The sequence below is a fragment of the Hemitrygon akajei genome, chromosome 9, assembly GCF_048418815.1.
Source record: "Hemitrygon akajei chromosome 9, sHemAka1.3, whole genome shotgun sequence".
NCBI lineage: Eukaryota > Metazoa > Chordata > Chondrichthyes > Myliobatiformes > Dasyatidae > Hemitrygon > Hemitrygon akajei.
Genome location: NC_133132.1, coordinates 75,001,653 through 75,028,230, shown reverse-complemented (window position 1 = coordinate 75,028,230; position 26,578 = coordinate 75,001,653). Strand labels below are relative to the sequence as shown.

At 38.9% G+C, this 26,578-nt stretch overlaps 1 protein-coding gene across 15 annotated transcripts in view; it reads right to left on the bottom strand.

The window, feature by feature from the left end:
• Nucleotides 1–26,578, bottom strand: part of eya4 (EYA transcriptional coactivator and phosphatase 4) — a 421,501-nt gene that overhangs the window by 40,401 nt on the left and 354,522 nt on the right. For all 15 annotated transcript variants that reach the window (XM_073056352.1, XM_073056353.1, XM_073056365.1 and 12 more), the window contains 3 exons: nucleotides 15,546–15,635; nucleotides 2,718–2,776; nucleotides 2,477–2,637 (listed from right to left, as the gene is read on the bottom strand). In XM_073056352.1, coding sequence (XP_072912453.1) covers nucleotides 2,477–2,637; nucleotides 2,718–2,776; nucleotides 15,546–15,635 — 310 coding nt within the window. The remainder of the gene's footprint in view (nucleotides 1–2,476; nucleotides 2,638–2,717; nucleotides 2,777–15,545; nucleotides 15,636–26,578) is intronic.

Below are 26,578 nucleotides of genomic sequence, written 5' to 3'. Positions count from 1 at the left end.
CAATCTTAGAGCTGACACACTGTAAAGCATTGCACTACCACACCGTCCTATGATGCGATCCTAATTCAGAGAGGAGACTCAGTCTTCTCAGAGCATTCTCATATGTGAGAGATATGTGAGGCAATAGGGTAAATATTCACAGGATATGAGGGGATAGCATGTTAGAATGTGTTCACGCCTGACTTCTCGAGTGGGCAGTTAGCCTTGTAAAGTGAGAGGAAGTGACAACTAGCCAAGAATGAATGGGGAGATCTGGGACTGTTTGCAGAAACGTGAGATGTGTAGAGCCCTAGTAAACAGCTAACCAAAGGAAACACATCGCCCTTACTATGTCCCAGACAAACCCTGGGCAAAGTTTGTATCAGATACGTTTCATCTAGATGGGAAGTTGTATCGGGTGACAGCTGATTACTTATCAAATTTCCCAGAGACAGACTTAGAAAACCCCCACTTCCTTGACAATCACTCACAAGGCCATTGTACAATTGTCACAAACAGTATCCCTGAAGTACTGATAACAGATAATAGGCTACATTTCACAGTGTGAAGTCGTTAAAGGACTGGAGTCTGACATCAAGACAACAACACCCCGCTTACCACAGAGTAATAAAAAGGGGAAAAAATGTAAAGGTGGCTCAGGAACTGATGACCCCACACAAGGGTCAGTCCTTTGCAGATGCACATGAACAGGAACTCTCAGCCTAAGGCTGCTAGATCCAGGAAAAGTATGAAGGCAATACAAGACAAGCAAAAGAAGACAGACACACTGCTCTAACAGTGATGAAAAGACTTGGCACTGTCAAGAAGTGGTGACATTGGCAGGATGAAGTCCACATCAGACTAACACTATGTGTGGTGGAAGTCAGTATTGGCTTGCCACACTTCATTCTCCATTTCGTGAGGCCATAGCAGAAGGTATGGGAGTGACAGAAATGTTCCATATTGAAGGCACAGGTATCCTCTTAGAAAGACCACTGAGCAGGTTTGTTTGACTGATACCAGATGTGAAGATACCAGATGCATCACTACCCCTGCAGAATGAGAACAGAACAGCCCAACACTGCCCCTAAGTAACTGCAAATCCCAAGGACCAGATCAACAAGTCCAATCTGTCCTACAAGTATCGTGAGTACTTTTTGCCCAAGTAAATCACGTAGACACTGGTCATTTGGATTTTTTCATTTTTGTCTTTCACTATTAAAGAAGCGATTGAACATATGCATCATATATTTAATTCTGTTTCTTTAATGCAGTTAACCCTTGGCTCATGTGTGCCACAGAAATATTTGGTGAGGAAAATTCCAAAAACAGGCTATTAGAAAGACAGTAATTGTGAGGATGCTGGCTTCTTGTGTAAGCTGTTTTATACCTTGCTCATAGCTGAAATTAGTGACTATTTCCAGTAGCTTAGAGGGTGGATAAGGCAGACAATGAGACATGGAGCTTGTAATAATTTTGTATGTGGTATGGTAAATTTGGCAGGAATTCAACTTCAAAGCTGTAAGATAGGTGATAAAAGTGACCACAAGAACATTTTGTACAATAGTAGTGCTGAATTGGATAACAAAACTGCAAGACCATACAACATAGGAACAGAATCAGGTCAATTGGCCTATCGAATCCACTCTGCCATTTGATCATGGCTGATTTATTTTATCTCTTAACCCTAGTCTTCTCCCTGTAACCTTTGATCCCCTTACTAGTCAAGAACCTATCAACCTCTGCTTTAAGTATACTCAATGACTTGGCCTCCGTAGCCATCTGTAACAGTGAATTCCACAGTTTCACCACCCTCTGGTGAAAGAAATACCTCATCACCTCTGTTCTACAGGCATTTCCTTCTATTCTGAAGCTGTGCTCTCTGGTCCATTAATGGAAACACCCTTTCCACATACACTCAATTAAGGCATTTCAATATTTGGTAGTTTTCACTGAGATTCCCCCCTCATTCTTCTAAACTCCAGCAAGTACAGGCCCAGAGCCACTAAACACTCCTCAAATGTTAACTTTTCATTCCTGGGATAATTCTTGTAAACCTCCTCTGGCCCCTCTGAAACACTATCCCATCCTTTGTTAGTTATGGGGCCCAAAAACTGCTCACAATATTCCAATGTCTGACCAATGCTTTATAAAATATCAGCAATACACTCTTGCATTTCTATTCTAGTCCTCTTGAAATGAATGCTAACATGCATTTGCCTCTCTTACTACCAATTCAACCTGGAAATTAACCTTTAGGAAAACTTGTACTAGGGCTCCCAAGTCCTTTTGCACCTCTGATTTCTGAATTTACTCCCCATTTAGAAAATAGTCTACACCTTTACTCCTTCTACCTAAATGCATGGTCAGAGACTTCCCTACACTGTATTCCATCTGCTACATCTTTGTCCATTCCCCTAATGATAAGGAAAACAATACCTTAGAATTTCTGTTGTTTGCTGAATCACCAAGTCTCAGCAAACAGAAGCAGACTCACCTCCTACATTGTTTTTGTAAGTGTTATATAGTTCTTTTACACGCCTGTAACGGAAGGCTAGTTTTCTCATCCAATCGACACCTCCTCTCACACCAGTTGCTAAGCAGAGGTTTGCACTGGTGGCGGCTGCATGGAAACCATCAGTTGCAAAACTGTAGGTACTGCAAATAGAGCAAATAATATGCATTCATCATTCAAGTCTTAAATGGCAATATGAACTTGTGACCGTATAAAATCCTACCTTAAGTCTTGTCCATTGTCATCAGAGGACACATCATCTATATGAACTTGATCACATTCCTGTTGAAAGATGATCAAATGAATAAAACAAAAAAAATCCTCACTCTGTTGAACTAGTTTTGCATGTGATTACTGGTTTAAATCAATGACACTTGATAATGCTATTTCAATCATATTTCACATTACAAAATGCAAGAAGTTTGTTGGAAGATATAATTATGACACAATAAGTCAATACACCTTGTTCAAGTTTCCTACCTTCAATATTTTTTCCTTTTATCATAAAAGTTATTTTAATGATGTTGATTGTTGATTTAAATTGCATTGATTGAGACATAAATAAAACTAGATGCTTTGGTTAGTTAAATTGAAATATTTTCCATTAATACTTATCTATTTAATGCTACATAGGTGAAGAAAGCTAAGAAATACAAAAGTCCACTGGAGAAGGAACCTTCATCGTGTTAGCTTGTTATGAGATTGTAGGTGCTCCATGGTTGGAATGAAACTTGATAAAAGGCATCTCTGGACCACTGTATCACTCAGAAGTCTAACAGGACTTTCCCCAGGAATGAATCATTCTTGCGTTAGACTTCACTTGAGCAACAGATGCACATGATGTGGTATCAACACTTGTGCAATGCTACTGCTGATGAACTGGGGATGAAATTAGTTCATATTATCCTGGGACAAAACAACCTTGTTATATAGGAATGATCATATTTGAACAGTGCAGCACAAAGTGGGAGCTCACTAAATGATTTTGGTGAGATCTCACCTAATGATTTCAACACTCTTATATTTGACCTCATCACTCTGAGGTTTGAGTCCTGACCTGCAGATTGCCTAGCCATCCAACGCACAAAGGCCCAATTCTCCCAAACTCCCTCATCACTCCAAATCTCTGATCTCCCATTGAGGTGACTGAGGAGCCTCTGATGCTTCAGGGCCTCTTTCTACAGACATTCCAATATCCCTGACAGAGACCAACAATCAACACCCTCAGCCCCACAATTATTTAATGGCTGGCCTCAATACCTTGTTCATTCCTGGATATGGCCCCCTGTAGGTCATCCAGGCCATTGGTCCCCCACCCTCAAGCCCTGACAGCCTCTAAGCACTGACCCAGTCCACATCTGGATCTTCTAGAGCAGGCCTACATCCCCCACCATTTTCCTTCATATATTCTGCATCAGTCAAAGAAAAAGTCTAATCCTGGTTCAGTAGCCACCTAAGGCTTTGCAGCAAATCTCTAACATTACCCCAAAATCCCCAGGGGATTCTAAAAATAATGAAAAAAAAATCCTCAAATTTACTGAATTTACAGCTCATCATGTATGTTCTGGACACAAATAGATTTTATTTCCTCACTCTATAGGATCTATAGTTCTGCAAGTTATGCATTTTTTGAGCTTGTGGGAGCAAGGCAGTATTCAACCAGAAGATGGCAGAGTTGTTACACCTTTCACAACCATTGGCTCGTGCAAATTTTAAACATTTGGCAAAAATGATAGTTATTGTTTCATTCATAATCTTATTGTGGAAAGTAAACCATAATTTATAATTGCTTAACGTGTATCATGTTACTATCTTTTAATTTTAACCAGTCAGTAATAGTTAATTGACCACCATACAGCCTACAGAAATATGATTACATAGTGCAAAATTGCACAATCGATTGCTAAATGGCAGGGATCCCATGTTATTGATTGACACTGATTAAAACATTAATATGTCCTTCTGTGATCGGCTTGTGTTCCCAAAACTGTGCATTTTGTATTAAGTATTTCTTTTGATGGAAATATACAATCAGCATGATTCATTTTAAATGCCTAGAGATAATTAATCTCCACATCGATCATGCCAGAGTTTTGCCAATGCATATTTTTTTGTTCATTAACCCACTGTACAGGATGGTTATATGCTTATGAAAGTTATCTTGCAATGACGAAGATGCATTTTCATTGTCTTTTTACATTACCCTTGTCTGTTAATGGAACTTAATACACTGGAATGCCATGAATATTTCTAGTAGAGACTGAACAGAGAACTTGAAGTTCAGAACATTATGCTAATGATGGTTAGTTTTCAGAAGCCTATAATAAATGAGTGTCAGGGATTACGTTCACATCCGTGACTAATAAAGTATCAGCAGTGTGGAACAGTGCACTGCTGTTTGCAAAATAAAATGAGACCATCAACAAATCATTTTAATTTCTCAATCAACCCAAATGCCTGGTACTGTCTGACCGCAAACCTTAAGAGCTATATATCGTTCATACGGACCCAATAATTTACTGCATATGAAACTGACCTCAGCACAGCTGAATCAATGAATGCTCTCCACAAATAAGTGAGTAGAGATCACAGTAACATTCTTGTACCAAAAGCCAAATATGATGAGGTTAAGCAAATATGGTCCCAAGTGTCAAGTAACTTGATGTTTAATATACAAGACTAATGTCTTACTTAATATTTTTTGATGAAATTTATATATAAACATAGAGGAATGAATAAATTGTTCCAACTGCAGTACCCCAGAAATAGAGTTATTGTGAACCTTATGATCAAATATTGTTCGTGACACAACAAATATTAACTCTTCACTGCAACACTCACCACTATTGCTTACAGTATTTCTAACTCTCTCATTAATATGGAAACCAGAGAAAACATTATTGTGTGCTTTCTGTACCATTCTCAGTTGATAGTGTTACGGAGCAGGGATCCGCTGCAGTGAGTTGAAACACCGTGCAGCACATGTGTAAGAGATGACAGAGGTGCAGGAGGAGATTGATGGAGAGAGTTGGATTTCAGGTCATGGTGGGTACATGGAGACCCTGCTAATCCGAAGCACAGGGGAGCTCTGTAAGTGTGCCCTGGTTATTCTTAGTAGCAACTTATAAGTCATGTTGTTTTTTCATGAGGCCATTTTAATAAAGTTTTCTGTACTGCAGTTCATTTTGGCAGTTTGTATTAACAGTGAATGTCTGGCAATATCCAAATCTTTTGCTGTCTGGATTATGCGAGTGTGCACTGTTGCACTGCTGGAGACTTCTTTTTAACAGGCTGTGAGAAAGTCAGAGCTTGTGTCTAAAGCAGGCTCGGCAGTACTTTATTTAGATACTGACACGGTAGGTCAACACAGAAGATTAGTAGTATAGAAAGCTAAAGTGAGTACAGGCAACCCTTGCGTTATGACCGTTCAGGTTACCGTCTTTCGCCCTTACAAAATTTACAAATCACTGTCCAAAAAATTGGGATATGAACTAAAATTTACTCTGTGGAATGTAGGTAAACAAAAGGTAAATAAATGAATAAAATTTATTTTTGTCAATTCACTTTTCTTTTGAGACATGCCTATGGTATGTGTCATGTTCTGAAAAACTGCAATAAAGACTACTGTCTGGGACTACAGGCCTCTATAAAGCAGGATTTGCCTGTAAAGTTAGTTGTGTCTCAGAGTGCCTGAAAGGGAATTGGTTGCAATAATTAAGTAAGTAGCTAAAACATAAATAAATGTTTCATTCTTGTGAATTACACCAATCATGTGATCTCTTAACCTACAGGGATATCTGTTCTGTAATGCTACAGTTCTAACTTACACATCTTTGTTTCCAAATCCTTCTAGGGTCTTCCTCTGATTCTTCTGCCAACTCCTTCCAGCCCTGTCACTGACCTACAGAGCTGTATTCCTTCAACTTTGGCCTTCTGAACTCCCCAGTGTTAAGCACTCAGTCATTGCTATTCATGCATTCAGCTATCAAAGACCCTTTCCCTCTTTCTCTCACATTTGACCTTAAAACTACTTTTAACAAGCTTCTTATTGGTTTGCTTAATATTTATTTGTGATTCTCAAGTTTTGTTCAATAATGCTTCTGCAAAGTTCTTTGGATGCCTTATTAAGTCAAAGGAGGTTAACTACTCTAAGATGCTTCAATTTGATGTTGCTCTAACAAAGACCTGCCAAGTCCCTGAATGATAGCATTTTGAACCCTGATTCTAAGACTCCTGTTGAATGGATCTCATGGTAGAAAGTAGGGGTATATTTTTTACTGATAGTCCTATAGCAATTACTCATACACTCTGCTTGACAAATTATTTTCACTGATTTTCTGGTCAGCTTCAAAGGGGTACGCTCACCATTGACCACGGAGGAAACAATCGTTACGCTCTATGGGATCTGTGCTATGCATTTCCCCTGCTCTACTGGGGTTATTTCCTATTCTGAAGCATTCTGTTTGGGAAAAGCAATATCCAACAACAGTAATGCCCTAAACCCCCAAACAGATTCAGAATTCTGGCAAATGGAAAACAGTAGAATTGGAACTAAACATCTCTATTTAAATAAATTTTAACAGATTTTACAGAAAATGAAATAAACATCCGGTCACAGTTTTGAGAAATCTTGTAAACTAATGCCAGTTACTTCATCATTTTAGAGATTATGGATTTGCTCTATTTGCCATATCAAAGTCAGCTGTCAATGTAGTGAGGACTTTAAGTTTCTCTGAATGTTTCAGACTTTTAAGTGCTTAGAATTTCAGACTCTGGATTTCATTCAGAGTCATGCATTGAAGCAAACTGTCAGCAAGTTTGAAGACTTTCATGCTTGACAGTACATGTATGCATGCCCAAAACTTATGTTTATTTAAGGGACAATGGAAGTAGTTCTACTCTTCCAGGAGTAAAAATCCAGGCTGATTTTTACCTCAAGAATACTACAATAAGAATATTGAATACATTTACTACCTGGAATTACACTGCAAAAAAAAACCCAGCTGGAACTGAATTAATGTGAACAAAAGTTTCACTGTCTATTTGCATAAAATGATGATTTTCATAGTATTACTGACAGTTTAAGAAGAGGGAGAGCTCAAGATATCTTCCAAGGCTGATGATTAAAATCTTAATGAAGTAAAGTTTTCATAAGAAAATGAAAAATATGGGAGGGGAATCTAAAATCCACTTCTGTTGAAACAGATTAGCTTTGGTTCTTTATGCCTTTGAGATCTATGTAGGCTTGGTATGAAAGGCATGGAAAGGACTAGTCTGAAAGAGGGTGAACTGTAAAGATTTCCCAGGGAAGGTGTTGAACAAGGCAACCTCCTTTGGGCAGATGGCAAGTTTAAAAGCATCTGTCCACTCTGCTGCTTGGTGTGTATTTTACAACAAGAGATGTTTGAAATGGCCAGCTGCTGGGTGCAATTTCCAAATGTGTTGGCACACAACTCCCTCCCCGACACAATGTGTCCACCCCCAATCCAATAGCCAGAAATGCTCCACCTTTCCTGAATTCCAAGTACATTCCTGTGGACAAAAAATAATTATAAGGAACAGCATGTAAAATATTGATCCTTTTATAATTTTTAGCTTTATTTCTCCATTTTCATGCACGTTTTTCTAATGTGTATGAACGGATGATAAAGAATGCAGAAAAACTATACTGAAGTTCATCCTGAAGGCAATTGATTACAAGCAAATGCACATCTAATATAGATTTAAAGACTGCTTTCAAAGGTTGTGAAAAGGGAGGTAATCTGTTGAGCAGCAAACTCTGTGTGGCTTCACAGGACTTGAGAAATTAATGCTCTCCACACTTGAGCTGAAAAAGGTAAGGTTGACCGAATACACCTCACTAATGAAAAACCATATGGCATGACAAACAGGCTGGAGAAATGATTGAAAATAAAGTACAATCAAAAGGAATTTTAAAATATCTATAAACAGAACATGATGTATGTCAATGATTTGGCTATGGGATTAATGGATTTGTGGCGGAATTTGCCGATGATACAAAGATAGGTGGAGGAGCGGGTAGTGTTGAGGAAACAGAGAGCCTGCAGAGTGACTTAGATATTTAGGGGAATGGGCAAAGAAGTGGCAAATAAAATACAATGTTGGAAAGTGTATGGTCATGCACTTTGGTGGAAAAAATAAATGGGCAGACTATTATTTAGACGGGGAGAGAATTCAAAATGCAGAGATGCAAAGGGATGTGGGAGTCCTTGTGTAGGATATCCTAAAGGTTAACCTCCAGGTTGAGTCGGTGGTGAAGAAGGCGAATGCAATATTGACATTGATCTCTAGAGGTATAGAATATAAGAGCAGGGATGTGATGTTGAGGCTCTATAAGGCACTCGTGAGACCACACTTGGAGTATTGTGTGCAGTTTTGGGCTCTTTATTTTAGAAAGGATATACTGACATTGGAGAGGGCTCAGAGAAGATTCACGAGAATGATTCCAGGAATGAAAGGGTTACTGTATGAGGAACATCTGGCAGCTCTTGGGCTGTATTCCCTGGAGTTCAGGAGAAAAAGGTGGGGATCTCATAGAAACATTCTGAATGTTAAAAGGCCTGAACAGATTAGGTATGGCAAAGTTATTTCCCATGGTAGGGGAGTCTAGGACAAGAAGACACAACTTCAGGATTGAAGAACGACCATTTAAAACAGAGATGCAAAGAAATTACTTTAGTCAGAGGGTGGTAAATCTGTGGAATTTGTTGCCATGCCATGAGCTGCTGTGGAGGCCAAGTCATTAAGTATATTTAAGACAGAAATAGGTTCTTGATTAGCTAGGGCCTCAAAGGGTATGGGGAGAAGGCAAGGAGTGGGGCTGACTGGAAGAATTGGATCAGCCTATGATTAAATGGCGGAGCAGACTCGATTGACCAAATGGTCTACTTCTGCTCCTATATCTTATGGTCTTATGATTTATAACATATAATTCTTGGTCATAACTACTGAAACAAGTCATAGAAGGGAGTTGGAAAAACCTTTGACTAGAGAAAAATTAAAGAGCATTGTAAATCAAACATGATTAGTATAGAAAACACATGATACAAACTTCATGGTTTCATTGGCATTTTTCCCTTGATGTACATCATTATTTATGATGTAGCTTCTAAAGTTTAATTTATTGGTTCAGCATAAAATATGCAAATACTCAAATTATTTTGTTTTGTGCTAAATGGATGAACTTTAAAAAATCATAAACAGTACAAAAGATTTCAATAAAAAGATTCCAAATAAGGAAAAAATAGTTCACACTATGAATTGTCTATACTAAGATATATTTCCACATTGTCAGTACAATTGATATTTGCATAACACTATAATTAAGCAGAATATGTTGCTAATTTTATTGGGGGTTTAAGATTATTCAATTCATACAGTCCACTGAATAAGACATTGTACTAAAGGTTCTCATCAAGATGGTAATCAAACTCACTTCTCTAATGTTTACTCAAAAGTTTTGTGATTAACATTATTGCAGCAACACTAGTGCAACAAAACATTAGAATAGGCATCTCATAAAAGAAATCTATTTTCAAATTCTGCCTCATTAAGAGTCTGATTTGTCCAGCTGTTGTACTACTTCCACTGAATCAGAACGATGAGGATTTAATTAACACAAACTCTATCAAATATTCTGGTTGAGCACTGAGGGGGCCTATGGATTGCCAGAAGTGCTACCATTTGGATATCAAACTACAGCTTGTTTGCCAGATATCTCAATGTAGAAGAGCTCTTGGGATTGTTAGAAAAGAACATCTTTCCACAGCAATGCAACCAACATTTACACCTCAATCATAATTTTCACTTGCTGGAGACAATTTAGCTGCTGCATTCCCCTTTTAAACAACAGTGACTGCACTTTAAAAGCATCTTTTCAGGGGTGCAAGCATTTTAGGATCTAAAAGGAAATGAAAAATTGCTATATAAATGCAGTTACTTCTTTTTCCTCAGATGCCTAAAAAGTTTACAGGGGAAACCAAAAGTTTACAGGACTATCTTGGCAATGTTATTTAAATGTTGGTATTTTATAAAGTCATAAGAACATAAGAAATAGGAGCAGGAGTAGGCCATTTGGCCCATTGAGCCTACCCCACCATTCAATAAGATCATGGCTGATCTGTCCATAAACTCAGCTCCATCTACCTGCCTTTTCCCCATAACCCTTAATTCCCCTACCACGTAAAAATCTATCTAACTGTATCTTAAATATATTTATTGAAGAAGCCTCAACTGCTTCCCTGGGCAGAGAATTCCACAGATTCACCACTCTCTAAGAAAAACAGTTTATCCTCATTTCCATCCTAAATCTTCTCCCCTGAATCTTGAGGCAATGTCCCCTAGTTCTAATCTCACCTACCAATGGAAACAACTTTCCTACTTCTATCTTATCTATCCCTTTCAAAATTTTGTATGTTTCTATAAGATCCCCTCTCATTCTTCTGAATTCCAGAGAGTACAGACCCAAGTGACTCAATCTCTCCTCATAAATTAATCCCTTCATCTCTGGAATCAACCTGGTGAATCTCCTCTGCACTGCCTCCAGAGCCAGTATATCCTTCCTCAAGTATGGAGACCAGAACTGCACACAGTACTCCAGGTGCGGCCTCACCAGTACCCTGTATAGTTGCAGCATGACCTCCCTGCTCTTGAATTCAATCCCTCTAGCAAAGAAGGCCAATATTCCATTTGCCTTCTTAATAACCTGTTGTACCTTCAAGCCAACTTTTTGCAACTCATGCACAAGCACTCCCAAGTCCGTCTGCACAACAGCATGCTGCAATCTTTCACCATTTAAATAATAATCTGCTCCTCTATTATTCCTTCCAAAGCAGATGATCTCACATTTACCAACGTTGTATTCCATCTGCCAGGCCTTGGCCCACTCACTTAACCTATCTATATCCCTCTGCAGACTCTCCACATTCTCTGTACTATTTTAATTTTCCACTCAGTTTAGTGTCATCAGCAAATTTTGCTACGCTACACTCAGTCCCCTCTTCCAAATCTTCAATGTAAATGGTAAACAGCTGTGGGCCCAGTACCGACCCCTGCGGCACCCCACTCACCACCGACTGCCAACTGGAGAAATACCCATTTATACCAACTCTCTACCTTCTATTGAGTAACCAATCCACTATCCATGCCAATACACTTCCTGACTCCATGCATCCGTATCTTATTTATAAGTCTCTTGTGCGGCACCTTATCAAACGCCTTCTGGAAATCCAAGTATACGACATTCACCTGTTCCCTTCTCTCCACTGCACTCATTATGTCCTCAAAGAACTCCAGTAAGTTTGTCAAATAGGACCTGCCCTTTCTGAATCCATGCTGTGTCTGTCTAATGGAATCACTCCTTTCTCAATGTTTCGCTATTTCTTCCTTAATGAAAGCTTCAAGCATTTTTCTGACTACAGATGTTAAGCTAACTGGCCTATAGTTGCCCGTTTTTCATTCTTTTTAAAAAAGTGGTGTGACATTTGCTGTCTTCCAATCCGCCAGGACCTGCCCAGAGTCTAGCGAGTTTTGGTAAATGATTACCAACGCGTCTTCTATAACCTCCGCCAATTCCCTCAGCACCCTGGGATGCATCCCATCAGGACCAGGGGACTTATCTACCTTTAGGCCCTCTAGTTTTCTCATCACTATCTCTTTAGTGACAGTGATTTTATCGAGGTCCTCACCTCCCATTTCATACATAACATCATTCTTTGGTATATTAGATGTGTCCTCCACCATGAAGACAGACACAAAATAGTCGTTCATTTCCTTATCACTCAATATCAATTTCTCCTTGTCTTCCAAGGGACATACGTTGACTTTAGCCACCCTCTTCTGCTTTATACATTTATAAAAACTTTTGCTATCTGTTTTTATATTTTGTGCTAATTTACTTTCATACTCTATCTTCCCTTTCCTTATTTCTTGTTTAGTTGTTCTCTGTTGCTTTTTAAAAAAGGTACAGCACAGAATCAGATCCTTTGGCCATCTGGTCAGTACTAAACCATTCAAACAGCCTACCCCCACTGAGCTGCACCAGGACCATTCCCCTCCATGTATCTATCCAAACTTCACTTAAACCTTGAAATTAAGCTCACCTACAATCCCTCATAATCAATTTCCATTCCTATCTGCACCCTCAAACACTTAGCACAGCTCCAATTTTGCACAAAGCTCACAGCTTGCATAATGCCATCAGTTAATCAACCATGACAGAAAAAATTATTCCAGCACATGCATGGGATTCAGTGACACATTTCCCTCTCTTTTGGAGGGCAAAGCAATGCACAACCGGAGGCAATGGTAGCAGCAAGCTGCTCAGGGAAATGTTTAACTCGTATGGAAGAGGAAGTGCTCACCATCATTGGACCAGACAAAATCAATAGCCAGCCTTGGCTAGGTGGTGATGGGAGGAGCAAGAACGCAGTGGCTATGAAGGGAGAGTATCATTATATTTAATACTTGCAACCCAAACACCGAAACTGAGTGCCATTTAGAATTTAATTTACAGTTACAAGATGAGAAATGGAGCATGAGTTGCTTCTAGCCAGAGAAATAGTAAAGGAAACTGTAACTGCCGGTGTGGTCGAGAGAGGTTCTGCTGCAAAAGACTCAAATGAAGACTGTAACAGTATTGTTAACACAAAGCTGATGGCTGTACCGAATGAAATAGTTTGGTGCATTGGTTGGACTGTCAGAAAATCTACGCACAGATTCAAACGTTGCAGAAAGTCACACATCTGGGAGCCCAATCTTTCCAGCAATTGGAAACATCCAACCATTATAAGCATCAAGCATTTCAAGGTCAAATCAGCGACTTTGTTGCCGAGATGGAGAATGATCACACTGCCTGTGAGTAGCGCAAAGATATTTTGTAACATGATTCACAGATAGTGGCAAGGAGTACTTATGAGAGCATAAAGCCAGGCTGCTCCATCGCATACTGCAGGCATAGCCCAGGGTAGTCCAAGCTGCAGATTCAGTGCTCGAATATGGCAATGATTTCTTCAGTCACTCTTATGGGCTACACAACAGTGTCAAGAACCACATTGTTAGCGTACAGCCCTTTCCAAAATCATTGTAGTGTTTGTTCAGATGGAGATAACACAGCAGCTGCTGCAGTATGAAGGTAGCAAGGATACTGAGCACTGAAATGCACAATGTGCTGTGCATTAACAATGACAGGGAAAGGAATGCCTTCTGCTTGTGGCCCATCTCCAAGCAGATATCTGATGCCCACAAAGCTGAGTGCATGCGGTTAATGAGCACATGAAAGACTATAATTCTTGTGAAGCCACAGCCTCACTCCATCTGCTGCTCTCTGTAAGTAGCTGACAATTGCTTTACATTGCTATGGAGAAGGAATGTGGAGAAAGTGTTCATCCTGCTATTGAACGTGTGAGGTTAATGCACTAGCTGCAGAGTAGAGGTTCAATCTGGCACTGAAGGCATCAGATCAACACTGCCCTGATGTCATGGTCTGCATTAATGCACTGACAGCCTTACCGATAATCTGGTGGTAGTGTTCACTACTTATTTAGCTGAGTCAGTCATCCCATTGGAACAATTTGGGATCCATAGTTCCTAAACAATAGGGACTCCAGAGCCAGTGGACAATGGGAATGAGAAAAGGGCAGATTGTTATTCCAAAATGCTTTTTGAACCAAAAGCTTACTTTAAGTGCAATGAATTAACATGACATTCCTGTGCACTGCAAGGGTTTAATTTTTACTGGTCTCAGAACTAGTCCTTCCTATGTTTATTCAGTGACAATGGCATAACTATGTAACCTCACATAATACTCAGGCTTGAGGATTCATCTCTGGCATCTGATTTAATCTACTACAGCTGATGCCTAAATTTTCCATTCAATATCACTCAATTCAATTAGCATCTCCGTGGTAGGATTACATTTAATTTGCTGAAAGGATTTCAGTACTATGGCTTGTCATTTGCTCAGTTTCTCAGCTCTCTTTCTTTGCAACAATGGCTTTGACTAATACCCAAAACTCTGTTAAAGTCCTTGATTGTTTACTGTCTGCAGTGCCACTGAGAAATATAACTGATTTATTTTACTGTTGTTCTATTCACTTCATTACAATCACCAATTCTTCGACAGACGTTCATTCCATTGTTGCATAATAAATGCAGAATGCATTATTTACTTGTGTACAGGGGAATACTCTGCTAAGTTAAGTGAAGCTACTGACTAACATGAATACTTAATAGTTATGTTCCCCCTCTGAGCCTCACTCAAACAGGATTGATGTGTAACTGATACTGGATTTCTCAAGTACAAAACATTCAATGCAGAACATACTGTCATTTTTAGCCTAAAATTATTACTCATTTTCTCCTCTGATTAAAACATTTCTCTCCTGCACTCCTTAAAATTGTTCTGCAGCCTGGCTGCTGACAGTCTTCTTTACTTGATCTCGGAGTTGTTATAGGGCAACAACAAGGCGTAGGATGTTTTTTTCAACCAAGCTTCTGCTCTTTCTCTATGAAGCATTAATAAAATGTTCTGGCCGAGAACCGGCACAACAAATCCAATAAGAAGGCAAACTTGAGTGTCAGGCAAAGCTGGAACTTGAACTAATGGCCTCCTGGCTGCAAGTCAAAGGCTTAACTAACTTAGCTATTGGGCAAAGTCTTGCAATTCATTCAGTCTTCCCCTTTTTAAAATCACACATTCACTAACAACTTAACCTAAATCTGATATTTGAATTAAATGGTCAAAATAGATTAATTGTCTACCTCAAATAAAATGAAAAATTTGCTCTTAAATTATTAAAGTTACCATCTGCAAAACAATATCAATTTTAATAATGTTTGTATCAATTTGTACAATATTATTTAAGACAATCAGTAAAAATACATAGGATTCATATTTGTCCTTCAATCGTCAAAAAACCTTTTATTAATTTTGTGAAATATGAAGTTTGGCACAGTTGCTGTAAAAGTGAAGACATATTTTGGAAACTTCTGGACACAAAAATGAATTCTGTAGTTGATAAAATGCTTGTACCTCTAAATCATTGAAAAACAAATGTGTGTCAGCCAGATTGAAAATCATTTCTTCCATCCGAAGTCCAAGTGTAACAGCCATTGGTGGATCCTGAAAAATAAAAGTTGCCATCAGAAACCACCTTGCTTTACAGTTTAGAGAGCTCAATATGTTATGTCTCTAGTTCATATAATTCATGGAGGTGGAGCTATAACTGAACCAGCACTTCAGAGTTTAACATGTACATTTATTGTTAATGCTTTTTTTATAACCAAATACAACTTCTTCATTAAGGAAAAATGTAAAAACTAAAGGAAAGGAATTCCTTTTATCAAATGGTAAGTTTATTTTAACTTGATTATGTCATGAACTCATAGGAACTAGATTCAGTAATGAATTCATAGTAACTATGAACTGTTTAGTTCTTGAAATATCAGATTCATTAGAAATACACATGGCAGATTACTTAATGAGAATGTGTTTACAACAGTACCAAAACTTTCCTGTGAAGCTTCCACTGAAATATTTAATGATTTGTGAAGATCTAGTGTGCTATGTATATACCTCAATACATTTTGCACTTCAGAAATCAAATTGAGATATGTGGGAAACAAGAAGACAGGATTTATTTTGTCTGTCTATTGTGTTTCCTGCTATCAGCTCATTGTAACTTCTCTGTGATTTCAAGGGCCTAGAACTCTGACTGATTCAAAGTGGATGTGAAATTAGAAATAGACTAGCCACTACAGGAAACGTATTTTTTTTTCTCTCTGCAGCCTTGTTACCACTCATCCAACACATTTAAATTTATTCTCAGTAGTACTTGCTTTATATTTTCTTTTTTATGTTTTTTTTTACAGAACTGATATTCATCATTTTAAAAGTTAAACCATTTTCACATGTGGATATTGCTAAACAGATGATTGCCTAATATTGGTGATCAAGTGGCCTGAGGGGATGGTGAAGATAATGTTCTCACCACCATTATTTTGCTCTTGCCATCACCCAGCCAGTGTTTCCTAAGGATGTGATTCCAAGGCTGCTTAAAGACATTCTGTGAAGCCACCTACAGTCAACAGGCTGCAGCCTTTCAGTGTCAACACAGTGTTTGGACCTCTCAGCAAAAACACATGGCATAACATCACAGGGCTAATTGGCTGATGTCTTTAGGAAATATGGCATATTTCTATGTGTAAATTTGGGTTAGAATGATTGTTTTTATTTTTTGCTTTGTGGCCAAGTGGACAGTGTGACTTTCAGTAAGGGGTGGAAGGTTGGTAAATGGGATTTCTTTGTATATATTGCATTTGGGCGAGTCTAACCACAGCAAACATGAGCCCTTGTCTAAAAACAAGTGAGAATCTGCAGATGCTGGAAATCTGAGCAACACACACAAAATGCAGGCCAGGCAGCGTCTATGGAAAAGAGTACAGTCGAAGTTTTGGGCTGAGACCCTTTGGCAGGACTTGTCTAGGTTCTTGTTCCCTTCTCCTACCTAACAGTTGTCCACTGTACAATCTAAACCGTTCTGGAGATAATGTTGCACTGTTTACAGCAGGTCTTGACATCCACTTCATTGAATACCACAGAGTTCCTCCAGTGAGTCAACACAGTGAAACAGTCACAATTTGTAAATGGTTCATCACATTTTGCTTGTTAGCACGGTGTTAGTTGTATGAATGCTGTCCAATTTTGCAAGGGTTGTGCACTGGAGTGATCAACCATGTCACGACAGCTCTTGTTCACCATATCCCACCCCCAGCTTTCTACTGGGGGCTCAAATATATGACCACAGCAGGCTGCAATGGAACTGGCTAGTGTGATGCCTGTTGTTAGCAAACTGTCAGCCAAGCAGTGTTCAGAAAACAACATGTGTGCAGTCAATGGCTTCCCACCCATGAGGAAGAAAGTGATCCTTCCAACTCTAGTCTGCTTTCTGTATCCAGAAAGAGAAAAAGAAATGTAAGAACTTTTCCTAGGCAGAGAGTGTCACTGACTTGCAACAGTGAACGGCTACCCTCAGGTCTTTTCAAGTATTTCCAGCCTGAAAATGCCCTGGTGCATTAGGGCACAAAGCACAGTCACATTAACAGCTATTGGTAAAACAGCCTTTATCTTATTCTAGTGTTTTTGGTATGGCTGGGGCAACTTACAGATTTCAGGAAGGATGTTCTTAAATGAAGTTCCTCTCTGAGGTCTAGGTGAACACCTAAAGTGTACAGGCCTCATCTGATATCCCTTCTACCCTCTCTACCTAGTTGCTTGTCTGGTTCTGTGTACTCATTCTGCATTTTCTCAGTCATGTGTACTTCAGAAGATGGCTGAAGTATTAGGATATTACTGCAGTTTGTTTCAGAAAGTGGATTATACAACAGCACATTTTGTTGCGCTAATTTCTATGGAAAATAAATAGGGACATATCCTGTGGATTATAAAGTCTATGAGCATGTTATTGCAAATATTTTTGACTAAAATTTCTGTTTCATTAATTTTGTGTGCCTCATTTATTTGTGAGTATCAATATAAACTTTTGATGTTGATGCACATAATACAAATTGAAAAAAACAAACTGGGCAAGTTGGAGTTTCTACATGCAGCAAAAAGTTAATCAAGTAACTGTAGTCTTCTTTGACACCTGTCTTGTTCTGTCAAGAAACATTATTTAAGGGTTCAGCATTTTTAAAAATTCTGCAGACCAACTGGCATCAGCTGCAGAAACCATCATCAACTGCAGGTCAGAATAGGTCAAATACCAGTCCTCCTGATTTGTTGTTATGGTAACTAAACTAAAATAAAAATAGATTTACTACCATAAGATTTTTTGTAACTTTACAATGAACATAATAATTTGACATTCTTGTGTATAAATATAGTGAAATATTTATTTCAGTCATTTAATTTTACCTGAGCAAAAAAATTGTTGGAAAAACTGATTTTACTGTACATTGGATGAATACCTTGAAAAATGCCATGAGGACATAACTATGGTTTTTTTTGCCATACTTTTAGTTCAGAACTTTTTACAAAATATCTATTTTAATAATTTTGAACTGAAATGAAAAGTGATCTTTAACAATATATTTTAAATTTGATTGCTGTGACTACATTTCCTACAAAAATAAGACTATGCATTCCGCATGGTTGTAAAAAGAAATACTTATGTTAATTATAGTTCTTCTTCACCCTTCTACCAGCAATTACTCACATTGCCTCAGTTCTATTTACATTTTGGCAAGTTGGCCATTATTTTGACATTGTTTTTCGCAGACTGTCTCATTCTCATTTAATGGCTCAGTAATTCTTCCTGTGTGCATCTAGTAAAGTATTCCAAAGTACTCTTGAAACTGTCACTTCACTGATAAAATACACCACATACCCTACAGTCAATAGCCTTCATCCTCCCACCTATCCTGTTACGGCAATATTAGCTGCAGTTCTCATTCTAACGTAAATCCTGAGGAGTGAACTGTGGATGGTAATAATTAAAAATTTATTGATGTCTAGACAACTGGAAGATTCATTGATACCTTTTGTTCCATGGCCGAGAAAGCAGAGACCAAATTACTCCTGTTATACATACCTAATACGCTGGTTTCCTTATCATTGTGACTTGACATTTAGATTCTTGCAACATATATTTAAAGCAAGCACTTTAAACAGTAATAACTCAATTACATAGACCAGCATGACAAAATAATAGCTACATTCATGACCTTAGTTATTATCTATAATTTCCCTTAACAGTTACTAGATTTTGGTGTCCAGCAGCAGCAGCAGACAAAAACAGTGTATTCTGATGTGTGAAAAACAAACATCCAACCTGACTTCGACCAGGAGTCCAAACATGAAATTCTAAGCAGTTTGATTCACTGGTACCTTTTCTAGGTTAGGTAATTAGCAAACTTAATATGCTTCTTTTTCCTAATTTACAAAATACAGATTTTCCTTAAAATTTAGCAGCAAAACAAATAGTTTTCCAAATATCCTAATTGTAAGGTAGAAGCAATTTTAGTCACCCATTGATAACAAGGATATTTCTGCAAATATGCAATTTTAAAAAAGTTATTGTGAAAACTATCTGATACTAGAAAACCCAGAGCAAAAAATGGAAGCATTTATGTTCCACAGAGGACATGACGATATAAAAATTAAAAACTGAGATTTGTGGATTTATATTCTGCATATAAAGTTTGCAGAATTGGGACAGTTTTACAGCCATTCTCCAAGATGATAACATTTGTGATTGCAACAGTTAACAATTTTATTAATGGTTTAGGATTAAAAATAAAACATTTGTTTATTTTTATCAATATTACAATAAATATTAAGCAGAACAGATGGAATTATTATATTACTCATAATGCTTAATTGTTTATTGCATAACAGATATCAATTGATTAAGCAAATCAAGGTAAATTGATTTCAATAGAGGCAAGTGTGAGGTCATCCAATTTGGATTTTAAAAGAGTGGTACTGAATGGAGAAATTTTAGATTATAGCTGGTGAAGAGTTAGACGTCTGTGCACATAGATCATTGTCATTTCATGAATGTTATAAAACTAAACAAAAAATCTAATTGAACACTAGTCTTTTTATCTCTGGGATATGAGAATGTGGACGTTGCTATTATCCTTCTTTGATTGGCCTTTGGAATGTGATGGTAAGGTGCCTTCATAAACTGTTTGTTCTTCTAGTAAAGGTACTGTACTCCCAAGATTGCCTTTGGGTTTGGGAACCCCAGGGTTTAGATCCGGTGATAATGAAGGAAGGACAATATGCATATTTCATTGAAGCGGTGTGCAGTTTAGAAGAGAACCTGCAGGTGGTGGTGTTCTGTTAGCCAGATGCCCTTGTCCTTGGCTATAGCTTTGGCAGGTGCTGACAGGATAACCTAGGCAAATAAATGCAGTGCATTTTGTTGATGATACATACTGCAGCCACTGGGCTTCTGTAGTAGAAAGAATAAATGTTAAGGTTTGCCAATTGGGTGCCGATCAGGTAGAGTTAGAATGACACAGAGTCGGCCCACTATGTTCACAAGAACTAGTGAGGACCAATCTATATTAAACTCATCTTCCTGCACTTGGATATTTTGTAATTATCAGTAAATTGCTATTTGGGCCCTTTCTGATTTTATTACTGTCACCTGGGATAATAAATAAAGTGCATGCTGGATTCTGGAATCAATATGTTCATACTGATTGGAGCTTTGAAGGACAATGGCTTCCTGTAATTTTCCGCAACACAATTGTGACTCAGTACAGCACAAGTTAACACTCAACCGCTCTATGCTCTGTCATTTGATGACATTTCTGAAGGTCGGCTTATCCTTCGTTAGAAATAAATGAATTTTTATTTAGCTTTTCTTGCAAACAATTCCTATACACTGACAAAAGAAGGAGAACAACCTACATTTCTATAGAGCCTTCAGTTTAGCAACACATCTTAAATACTTTACCGTGGCTCTGAAACAATATCTGAGATAGATCCATCAGAGCAAATATCTATAAGGGGGGAGAGACAGTAAACTCTGGAGTTGAGGCCCAAGATGTTCCTTGGTGGAGTGACTAGATTCAGTGAACACTAAGGAGTCAGAAATAAAGAAGTGTAGGACCGGAAGAGCTTACTGGAATGAGTTTGAAGGTAAGACTTCAGTTAATGGAGAGCCAGATGTGGAAATAATGGGTGAACTGGATGATATGTCATATCTGCTATCTTCCTCTGGATTCCGTGTGATTTAACCTTCCAGACTAGCCTGCCACAAGTGATCTTAACAAGGTGTTCCACAACTTCTGCAAGTGTCTCTCCCCAACTTAGAAGTTATGATGCATAATTAGAAACTTTAAAAAATGTTTACATAATATTTTTTAAGAAATAAAAATATTCAAGCAGGACAATGTGAGCCATGAGCAAAAGCAGCATGTGTTAAGATGTGAAAACCGCACTGCTGTACTTTTCAATGGTCTTGGTGAGAACAATGGAGCCTACATGATCAGTATACCATGTGAAAGAAAACATTTAGCTGTTTTGAATTGCTGTTACTGTTTTGAATTGCAAGACAGACTTTATAGTCTGAATGTGATGCAACCAATTTATTTTAAAAACACCTACAGATCTCTAATGTTGCGAATGTGCTTTTTATTGAACTAATGCATGATTTGAGAAGCATTCAATTAAAAAGAGAATGGAAAAATAAACCTGTAAACAGAGCAGGAAAAGTGTGGATTTAAAGTTATTTTAATTCTTCTGAGATACAAAGTCTGAGTAGTGCATTCTAGTTAACCATAAAAACATAAGACAACAGAGCAGTATTTGGCCATTTGGCCCATTGAGTCTGCTCTGTCATTACATCCTGGCTGATTTATTATCCCTCTCAACTCCATTCTCTTGCCTTCATCCTTGTAACCTTTGACACCTTGACTAATCAAGAACCTATCAACCCCCACTTTAAATATACCCAAAGAGGTGGCTGCTACAGCTGTCTGTGAAAATGGATTCCACAGATACACCACCCGATGGTAAATTAAATTCCTCCTCATCTCTGTTCTAAATGGATGTCCCTGTATTCCAAGGCTGTGCCCCTTGTGAGTACACGCTCAGAACCATCAAACGCAACTCATACATTAACCCTTTCATTCCCAGATTCATTCTTCTGAACCTCCTCTGGACCCGCTCTGATGCCAGCATATCTTTTCATATATAAGGGGCCCAAAACTGCTTACTGCAGTGTGGTCCGATCAATGACATACAAAGGCACAGCTTTGCATCTTTGCTTTTATATTCTCATTGATGCACCATCGATAACTCTTGGAGACGTGAGGCAAGATATAGGCTTTTATTGGCTGGAAGAAAGAACAAGCAGCAATTGACCACCACACTACATCCTGGAGACTGAGACCGGGGCTGTGTCTCCAATCGCCTTTATACCGGGGTCCGTGGGAGGAGCCCCAGGAGCAGTCAGCGGGGGGGGGGGGGGGCCCTGTCCAGACAGGTATATGTAGTTCACCACACTCATCCTCTCAAACTTTAGAGTACTGCCCGATGACTCCCAAGTTGCTTTGTACCTCTGAGTTTTGAAATTTTTTCTCTATTTAGAAAATAGTCTACACCTTTATTCCTTTTACCTAAGTGCATTACTCTACACTTCTCTACACTATATTCATCTGCCATTTCTTTCCAATGCTCTTAATCTATCCAAGTTCTTCTGCAAACTCCCTGCTTCCCCAACACCTGTTCCTCTGCCTATTCTTTTATCATCTGAAAATTTGGGCTCAAAGACGTCAATTTCTTCATCCAGATTGTTGATGTATAATGTGAAAAGAAGCAGTCTCAACACTGACCCCTGTGGAAAAGTACGTCACTGGCAGACAACCAGAACATGCCCGTTTATTCCCACTCTTTGCCTCCTGCCAGTCAGCCAATCTTCTATCTATGCTAGTATCTTTTCTGTAATAATGTGGGTTCTTATTTTGTCAAGCAGCCTCATGTGTGACACCTTGTCAAAGGCCTTTTGAAAATCCAAGTAAACATATCCACTGACTCTCCTTCATTTATCCTGTTTAGGAAACCATGCTGACTTTGTGGTATTTACATGTATCTGCAAGTACCCTAAAATCTCATCCTTAATATGGTCCTGTCTGCTCCTCTAACTATGGAATCTCCTATAACTATTGCACTCCTCTTCTCACCCTTCCCCTTTGAGCCACAGAGCTTGACTAAGTGTCAGAAACCCAGCCACTGAGGTTCCCTCTGGTAGCTCATTCTCCTCCCACCCCCCACAGCACTATCCAAAGTGATATACTTATTATTGAGGGGAATGGCCACAGGGCACCCTGCACTGGCTGCCTATTCTCTTTCCATCAAATTTGCTACCAAATGAGCAGCAGATAATTCATCACTCATGTGGTGTTTCCATAATTGTTCATTTCTCATAATGTGTATATCTCATGGCCAAACGTCAATCGATAGGAAACGCAGAATAGCAATTGGAGCAGTCAGTATCCTCGGTTCCAACATTTCTTTAGGGCTTTTTATGCTCTGCTTCTCTCATACTCAGTATCTTTGCCAACCAGAATCTACCTTTGAAATTTCTTAATTGACCAAGCTTCACAACTTTTCTAGTGGAGTGTTTTCCAAATTTTTATTCCTGTTTGTGGAAGAAGTGATTCCTGTTGAGGTGTGAGTAGAGCGGTGGACGTTAGATTGGGGGCAATCATGGGTACAGCTCCATAACCTAGAAAGGCAATTTACATGATAACATGCCTCTCCAAGCCGGCAAATTTAAAATTCTGTGCATACCCCTGAGTTCTCTAAATCACTTCTCTCTAAATTTAATGCTATACCTTCTTGCTTTACATTCACTTTCTCATTCAAATGCACTAATCACTTTAGCGTGGGTGAAAACATCAAGAATATTGTAATACACCAGAATTACAGTACATCATAATGAATGGAGTGATTTGCAACCTATCAGGCACTAAGGCTGGCCGGAAATTAAGAAAGAAGTGGTTGTGATGTCTATTGCTAATGCTCTTGATATTTTTCTCATGCCAAAATTGTACAGGGTGAAATTAATGTTCCAAACTTGTTTTCCCTGTGCCTTTCCCCTGGCTGCTCTGGTTTCCTTTCACATCCAAAAATGTGCGGATCAGTCAGTTAATTGGCCTCTGCAAATTGCCCCTATTAAATGGTTGAGTCTGGGTGACTTGACAGAATGTAGGGAGAATGGGATTAATGTAGGATTACTGTAATTGTGTGGTTAATAGACTTCATGGGCCAGAGGGGGCTGTTGCTCTGGTATGAGTCTATGACTCTAATGTAACTTTAAGGGCCAATCATACCAAATTTGGCATGCTGGTTGATCGAATGAAAGAGTGTTTGATGGTGCAGGAAGACATCAGTGACTGGTTAATAGGGCACAAAGTGGCAAATGGAATTCAATCTAGATGAGAAGGAAATTGTACACTGAGACAGCACAAAGAAAGCTGGTAAAAAATGGGAGCATTAGTATGAATAGACAACCACAATTTTTTCCCCATGATTAACATGCCTAGTATTTAAGGTGAGAGGGAGATACAAAGGAGTTGTCCAAGGCAAGTTCTTTTCCACAGAGGTTAGTAGGGGCTGGAATGCACTGCCAAGGGTGGTGGCAGAGGCAGTTAGTAGGGGAGATTAAGAGACTCTTAGGTAGGCACATGAATATGCCAAGAAAAGAGGTTAACGTCCGGGGAAGAGGAAATTATTGGTATAATTAGTCTGACAGAACATTGTGGGGTGATGTGCTGTGCCTAGCTGCATCCTATGTTCAAAGACGAGAGTGATCTCGGAATACGAGTGTACAGATACTTGAAGGTAGAAGGACAGGTATATGGTGATTAAGAACACATAAGAAATACCTGTATTTATCATAGAGTATAAGAGCAGAGAAATTATGCTGGAATTGGATGAAACACCAGATATTTCACAGCTGAATTACTCCCCATAGTTTTGGTCACTAGACCAATGAAGGATGTAAAGAGTGGGAGATTTCAATTTCCCTGGTATTGACAAGGACACACAGAGTGTTGAGTGCCTGCACACAGTGGAAATTGTTTGGGAAAGTTTCCTAAGTCAGTATGTAGAGGGCCCTACATGGAGCTCCTGGAGCAGGGACACTAACTAATGTGGCAGTCAGGGCAATTTGGCTCTCATGGCCATAATTCTATCAACTTTCAACTTTTAGATCAGGTCCATGGGTTAAACTGGAACAGGGCTAATTTTGGGAAATTAGGCAGTATCTAGCAGAGGTCAATTGGGTTAAGGGTAACCCGGGCAATGTTTAGGGAATCATGATTGATGAGGGATGTTGAGACTCTGGTGAAGGAAAAGAACGAAGCATACATTGGGGTAAGGAGGTTGTGATCAAGTAAATCCCTAAACGACTATAACAACTTTAAGCAGATATTGCCAGGATTAGGGGGCCTGAGTTATAGGCAGAGGCTGGCCAAGCCAGGGCTTTATTCCTTGGAATATAGGAAAATGAATGGTGTCTGTATAGAACTGTTTAAGATTATGAGAGGCATAGAGAAGGTGGATTGCAATAGCATTTTCCCCATAGCAGGGGAGTCCAACACTAAGGGCCATAGATTTAGGATGAGAGGGGAAAACTTTAAAAGGGGCCTTGAGGGGCAACTATTTCAGAGATGAGGGTGGTGAGTATACGGAATGAGCTGCGAGAGCAATTGGTAGAGGCAGATGCAACAGCATCGATATGAGGTTCTAGGATAGGTACATGGAAGACATGGGCTGAACACAGGATTAGGTGGATGGGCATTGTAGTTGACAGGGATTCATTGGGCCAAAAGATCTGTATCCATGGGGTATTGCTCCGTGACTCTTTGTGATAGCACTTAAAAAGGTATAGCAATCATCTACAGAAGGCTACCTACGGGGAGCAGGGAGAACATTTCCTCTGGCTGAGAGAGAACATTAAGCACAGGACATAGATTTAGGTTAATTGGTGGAAGGTTTACACATTAAAACATGAACGGTAACAGGAGTTTGTCACCATTTGTCACATTGAGTCATGACTGATCTTCCACTTAAACGTCATTTTCCTGTAGTATTTCCACAACTGTGAATCCCTTTAAATCCGGACACCTCATGTACATCTATTGAACGGACTCAGTGACTAGGCCTTCATACTTCTCAGGGCAGAGAATTTTAAAGGTTCTGCCGTCGTCTGCTTGAACAAATTTCTCCTCATCCCTGTCCTAAACAGGCTTTCTCTTATTCTGAGGTCATGCAATATCTAACTATAGAATCATCAGAAAGGGGAAACAGTTTCCCTGTATCTTAGTAATCTTCAATTAGGTTTCTGCTCATTACTCATTCTACAGTATGCAGGCCTAACTTATTCAATTCAGACAGCAAACAGGCCATCATGGATTCAGGCCAGAATAACTTTAAGGCAGAGGGTGGATAAGGTAAAATGCTTTTATCCAATTAGACAAAATTATGAAAATCACTGTTTTACATGGAGGCAAGAACACTTGTCATATTTAAAAGGTACTAGG